This window comes from Eimeria acervulina, genomic scaffold, assembly GCF_000499425.1.
Source record: "Eimeria acervulina Houghton genomic scaffold, Eah_scaff388, whole genome shotgun sequence".
Classification (NCBI taxonomy): domain Eukaryota; phylum Apicomplexa; class Conoidasida; order Eucoccidiorida; family Eimeriidae; genus Eimeria; species Eimeria acervulina.
The window spans coordinates 1-6,163 of NW_013549843.1; the positions used below are offsets into that span (position 1 = coordinate 1).

The 6,163-nt window shown below is 37.2% G+C and overlaps 1 protein-coding gene across 1 annotated transcript in view; it reads right to left on the reverse strand.

The window, feature by feature from the left end:
- Positions 1-2,178: 2,178 nt before the first annotated feature.
- Positions 2,179-6,163, reverse strand: part of EAH_00036170 (sugar transporter, putative) — a gene marked incomplete at both ends in the record, with an annotated part of 7,602 nt that continues 3,617 nt past the window's right edge. The window contains 5 exons of the mRNA XM_013395687.1: positions 2,179-2,762; positions 3,562-3,679; positions 4,251-4,430; positions 4,767-4,871; positions 5,649-5,831. Coding sequence (XP_013251141.1) covers positions 2,179-2,762; positions 3,562-3,679; positions 4,251-4,430; positions 4,767-4,871; positions 5,649-5,831 — 1,170 coding nt within the window. The remainder of the gene's footprint in view (positions 2,763-3,561; positions 3,680-4,250; positions 4,431-4,766; positions 4,872-5,648; positions 5,832-6,163) is intronic.

A 6,163-nucleotide genomic window follows, 5' to 3' on the forward strand; every position in this document is an offset into this window, starting at 1 on the left:
TATATATATATATATATATATATATATATATATATATATATGTTCGTTCGCCTGGTATGCTGCTCTGCTGTCTCTTCAGAAAGGAGACAGTCCCTGGCTTCTCTCTCTCTTCTCTCTTTTTGCTGCTGCTGCTGCAGCAATTACAGCAGCTCTTTACTTCTATGCTCGCAACTCAACTCTATACTACCGCTTCATTACACACACTCCACCATGGGGGGCCCCCCTGGGGGCCCCCCTATGGGGCCCCCAGCAAACAGATATAGAGGGGCCCCCCCTGGGGGCCCCCGTATGGGGCCCCCATCACCCAGATGTAGGGGGGGGCCCCCTGGGGGCCCCCCTATGGGGCCCCCTGTGGGCCTTTCTAGGGGCCCCCCTGGGGGCCCCCCTGGGGGGCCCCCACCAGGCAGAAGGGGGCCCCCATCAGGGTGAGGGGGGCCCCCTAGGGGGCCCCCTGTGGGGACCAGTAGGGGGCCCCTATGAGTTGCAGCTGAGCAGCTGCAGCACGGAGGCTGGGGGGAGTTGAGGTGTATGTGGAGATGAATAATAGAGTATATATATTTATTTATTTATTTATTTTATGTTGAGAGACGCATGTGTCTTTGGCTGAAGGGTTTATTAGGGTTAGGGTTTGCTTAGGGTTTAGTTGCCTTGAGGGTTTAGGGTTTAGTATTCGAGGGTTTACTGTTGAGGGTTTATTCAGCTTAGGGTTTAGGGTTTAGGGTTTAGCGTAACTGCCCCATATATATTATGTATCTACCCCTATATATATAATATATATATATATATATATATGATTAATACAGTGTATGTTATTAGCTGGCTAGCTAGCTAGCTAGCTAGCTAACCAGCTGGTTAAGCATAGCTAGCTTCGCTAGCAACAATCTATCTCGTTAGCTAGCTATATCGTTAGCTAGCTAACTAGCTAGCTAGAGCTAGCTAGCTACCTAGTTAGTTGCCCACGGAGCTATCTAGCTAGCTACGCATAACTAGCAGTACTAGCTATCTATATCTATCTAGCTAGCTACCTAACTAGATAGATAGACAGCTAGCTAGATAGCTGTCAAGCTAGTTACCTACCTACCTACCTACCTATCTATCTAGCTAGCTATCTAGCTATCTAGCTATCTATCTATCTCTCTAGCTAGCTAGCTAGCTAGCTGTCAAAGACGAAAGTGTATGAATTAAATCCCCAAGGTTGTTGCAGCGTTTGCTGTAAAAAGAAAAAGAAGAAGCAAATCGAAGGCCGACTATAATGAGGCAGCCCCAAAATATGCATGCGTACACTGTCTTCATTATATATATTATATATGTATATATATTATATATAAATATAATTATATATAATATATATTACGCATATATATATATATATAATGGATTAAGCAGTAGGATGAGCTGCAGCAGCTCCTCTTCATGCAGCAGCAACTCTTTCTGCAGCTGCTGCTACGGCTGCTGCTGGTGCTGCTGCTACGGCTGCGCTGCTGCTGGTGCTGCTGCTGCTGCTGCTGCTTTTTGTGCAGCTGCTGTTGCTTTTGCTGCAGCTGCTGCTTTCGCTGCAGCAGATGCTGCTGCTCGCTGGGGCAGCCCAGGCCTTCGATATATTTCCCGCTGCTGACTGCTGCCGCTGCTGCTTTGGCTGCTGCTGCTGCTGCTGCTGCTTTAGCTTCTGCTGCTGCTGCTGCTTTCGCTGCAGCAGCAGCAGCAGCAGGCCCGACGGAGACAGAAAAAAGAATGCAGCAGCAGCGCGCACTTCGCTGCAGCAATATGCCAGCAGCAAACAGGGCTGTATAAACCCTAAATATAATATATTTTACTTTTATTGTGAAGGCTTATATTAAAATAAATATAAACCCTTACGACAACAAGCAGAAACTGCAGCAGAAACATTTTGCTGCGCCTGATTCATCTCCGCTAACTTAAGCGGCTACACAAACAGCTAGCTAGCCAGTTAGCTAGCTAGCTAGCTAGCTAGCTAACTGGCTAGCTAGCTAGCTAGCTGACTAGCTAGCTAGCTAGGTACGCGGCTCCGTACTACCTATAAACACTAAAGCGAATAAACATCTCCTCCTTAAAGGGCGGCTTTCTTAAATCTGCTTCCTGCAGCCAGCTAGCTACAGCTAGCTAGCTAGCTAGCTAGTAATAGATAGCTAGCCAGCTAGCTAGCTTTGTGGGGCCTCATCAGGTTTCCTGTGCATTCCAAGGCATCCCGTCAATAGCGATGCCCACATCGCGGGGCCTTTCGTTAGAAGAAGCTGAGCCTTGCTGCTGCTGCTGCTGCTGCTGCTGCTGTTGCTCAGTGGTCTGCTGCTGCTGCTGGTGCTGTTGCTGCTCAGCGCTCTGCTGCTGAGTGTGGTGGGTCTCTACTAGAGGTGCTTCGACCTCCAAGGGGGAAATGCTGCTGTGCTTCTGCTGCTGCTGCTGCTGCTGCTGCTGCTGCTGCTGCTCGCTGCCGTCTTTGTTCGTTTGCTGCTGCGTATCTGCTGGGGCTGTGACTGCAGCATCGTGATCGTTGCTGCTGCTGTTTTCTGCTGTAGGTGTTGCTGCAGCTGCTGCTGCATCTCCTGCAGCGGCTGCAGCATCTCCAGCTGCAGCTGCTGCTTCTCCTGCTGCTGCTGCTGCTGCTGCAGTATGCCGCTCTATTTTTTTTCTTCTTTCTTCAGTCATACCTACATCTTCTAATGTTAAACCTCTGCCCTCAGGAACGAAGACGAAAACAAACAAAGCAGACAGAGCGCTTAGAGCAGAGAAGAGAAAGAACGTCCCTGAGCATATCAACAGCAAACAAACAAACAAACAAACAAACAATTACTGTTCATAATGCTGCTCATGCTGCTGCTGCTGCTGCTGCTGCTGCTGATGCTGCTGCTCATGCTCATGATGCTGATGCTGCTGGTGATGGTGATGGTGGTGGTGGTGCTGCTGCTGATGCTGATGTTGTAGTAGTACTAGCAGCAGCAGCAGCAGCAGCAGCAATAAGCTAGGAATGAACAACGGGTGATGAACAAATAAGCAAGAAGAGACAAACAAATAAATAAATATAAAAAATAAATAAACAAATAAACAAACTGAGACAAATAATAAATAATAAACAAAGAGAGAGATAAGAAATAAAGGAGTAAGCAAACATGAAGATAAAAGTAAACAAATAAACAAAGAGATAAAAATAAATTAATAATAAATATATAATAAAATTAAACAAATAAATAAAAAAGAAATAAACAAATAAATAAGCCTGCAATAGAAACAGCAACAGAGAGAGAGAGCTCAGCACACAAATAAACAAGCATATACACCTAGAGAATAATTAAATAAACAAACAAATAAATAAATAAATAAATAAACAAATAAATATATAAATAAATAAATAAATAAACAAATAAATAAATAAATAAATAAATAAATAAATAAACCGGCAATAGAAATAGCTACGAAGAGACATCACTCAAATAAACACAAACTACAGACATATACACCTAGAGAGCAATTAAACAAATAAAATAAACAAACTAAATAAATAAATAAATAAATTAATTAATTAATTAACTAATTAATTAAACAAACCGGCAATAGAAATAGCTACGAAGAGGGGTTCTAGTGCAGATTGCATTATAAAGGCGACACTCCAGAACGCAGTAATCGTCAGACCCATGCCTACACCTCGGCAAGAGTTAGGCAGTACCTGATTAATAAATAAATAAATAAATTAATTAATTAATTAATTAATTAATTAATTAATTAATTAATTAATTATAAATAAATAAATAAATAAATATATCTATATATATATATATTAATTTATTATTAATATAGTGTATTTGTTTTGCTTTTCCTGCATTTACATAATTTATTTATTTATTATTTATTATTTTTATTTATTTTATTTATTTTATTTGTTTAATTTAATTAATAATTTATAGTGCATTAATGCGCTCTGCTATATATATAATATATATTTATGTTTTTTATATTATTCAGCAGCAGTAACAGCAGCACGAGCATCAGCAACAGCAACACCCGCGACAGCAGCAACAGCAGCATCAGCAAAAGCAGCATCAGCAGCAGCAACAGCAGCATCAGCATCAGCAGCAGGAGCAACAGAAGCACCAGCATCATCAGCAGCAGGAGCAACAGCAGCACCAGCATCATCAGCAGCAACAGCAACAGCAACAGCATCAGCAACAGCAGCAACAGCAACAGCAGCAGCACCAGCAGCAGCAGCAGCAGCAGCAGCAGCAGGTCTGTTATCTTACTTCGCTAGCGACAACAAACATAAGTGCAGCCCAGGAGACATTCCAGCAGAACATAAACACGAGCATACCGACGACTAATAAAGTTGTAGGTTTGCTGCTGCTGTCTCCTGCTGCTGCTGCTAAACCCTCTGAAGATAAAACAGATACACCTGCTTCTTGCTGCTGCAGCAAGAAACCAGACTGCAGCAAATAACAGCAGCAACAGCAAAAACACAAACAAATAAATAAATAAATAAATTGATTATAGTCTTTGTTTATTGTATACATACAATAATATATATATATGTAAATATATATATATATATATATATATATATATATTATACATAACTGTATTATTATATATACGTATATATATTGCTTAACAAATACAAATAAGCATTCATATATATATATATATATATAGCAGGCGACTTATAACTGTCTGTATGCAACCAAATTACTATTCACCTGTATGCAGTGCTCACTTCCTTTAGGGTTTAGGGTTTAGGGTTTAGGGTTTAGGGTTTAGCTGACCGCAATAACAAGGTGGCAGACAACAGCACCAAATGTTCCGCCGAGCAGCAAAAGTCTTCTACCCAACTTCTCGACCAAACACATGCAGCAAATTACTCCCATGAACTGCACATACACCCCAAATACAAGGGTTTAGGGTTTAGGGTTTAGGGTTTAGGGTTTGGGGATGTTGTGTTCATTAATAATGGTTTTCTCAAGGATTCATTATTATCATTAAATTATAAATTATAAATTATAATATAAATTATAATTTATAGTTAAACTTTTGTTTAAAACAGACAACGACAGTAATATACTTCAAGTCAAACAAGAGAAGCATCTGTAATTTTATATATTATATTAATATAATATATAAAATAGCAAATATAAACATATCAATAAAAACTATTATTTTAATTCAAACAAAGACAGCAATAGAGAGGTAAATAAACAAACTTAATTTAATTAGTTATATTATTATCATTATATTATTTTTTCATAAAGAATAATATATTATATTATATATATATTATATATTATATATATAACCCAAAAACCCTAAACTACGAATACAGATATATATAAATATATATATATATATAAATATTATATTATAAATATATTAATATAATAGTAAAATACTAATAATATATTAATAAAGCATAATAATACAAAGATAGAAGCAAAAATATAAATAAACAACGGTTTTAATTCAAACAAAGACAGCAATATACAGCTAAACAAGGAGATGAATAATAAAAGAGAATAATAATAATAGTAATAACAATAATAACATCATTATTATTATTAATAATATTATTATTATTATTAATATTATTATTATTATTATTATTATTATTATTATTATTATTATTATTATTATTATTATTATTATTATCTTACTTTCATTGCCCCTACTCCTGCTCCAGCAAGATAAGGGTCTTGAATGCCGGCTAATTTAAAAATATCGATTGCAAAATAAACAACAGAATTTGCAGCTGTTAAATTTTGAGCAACAGCGCAGCCTACTGCTGTTAAGATAGGCCGATGATGAATAGCGAGGAGACGAAGATATTTATAATAGATCTGAACAAATATAAATATAAATATAAATTCTATATATATATCAATATATTATAACAATGCAATAAACAAATAGACGTTTGTACTTCATACATTTCTATGTATTTATATATGCACTGTTAATCAGCAGATATTACAATTAAAAACAAAAGAATTGCGAGGAGACGAAGATATTTATAATATGTCTGAATAAATATAAATATAATTATAATTATAAATTGAATACATAATATATATAAATAAATAAATAAAAATTAATTAAATTAATTAATTAATTAAATACAACATTGTTTAGTTTGGCGTAAATGCAAGTGTTTGTAGAGAAAGCAATTATA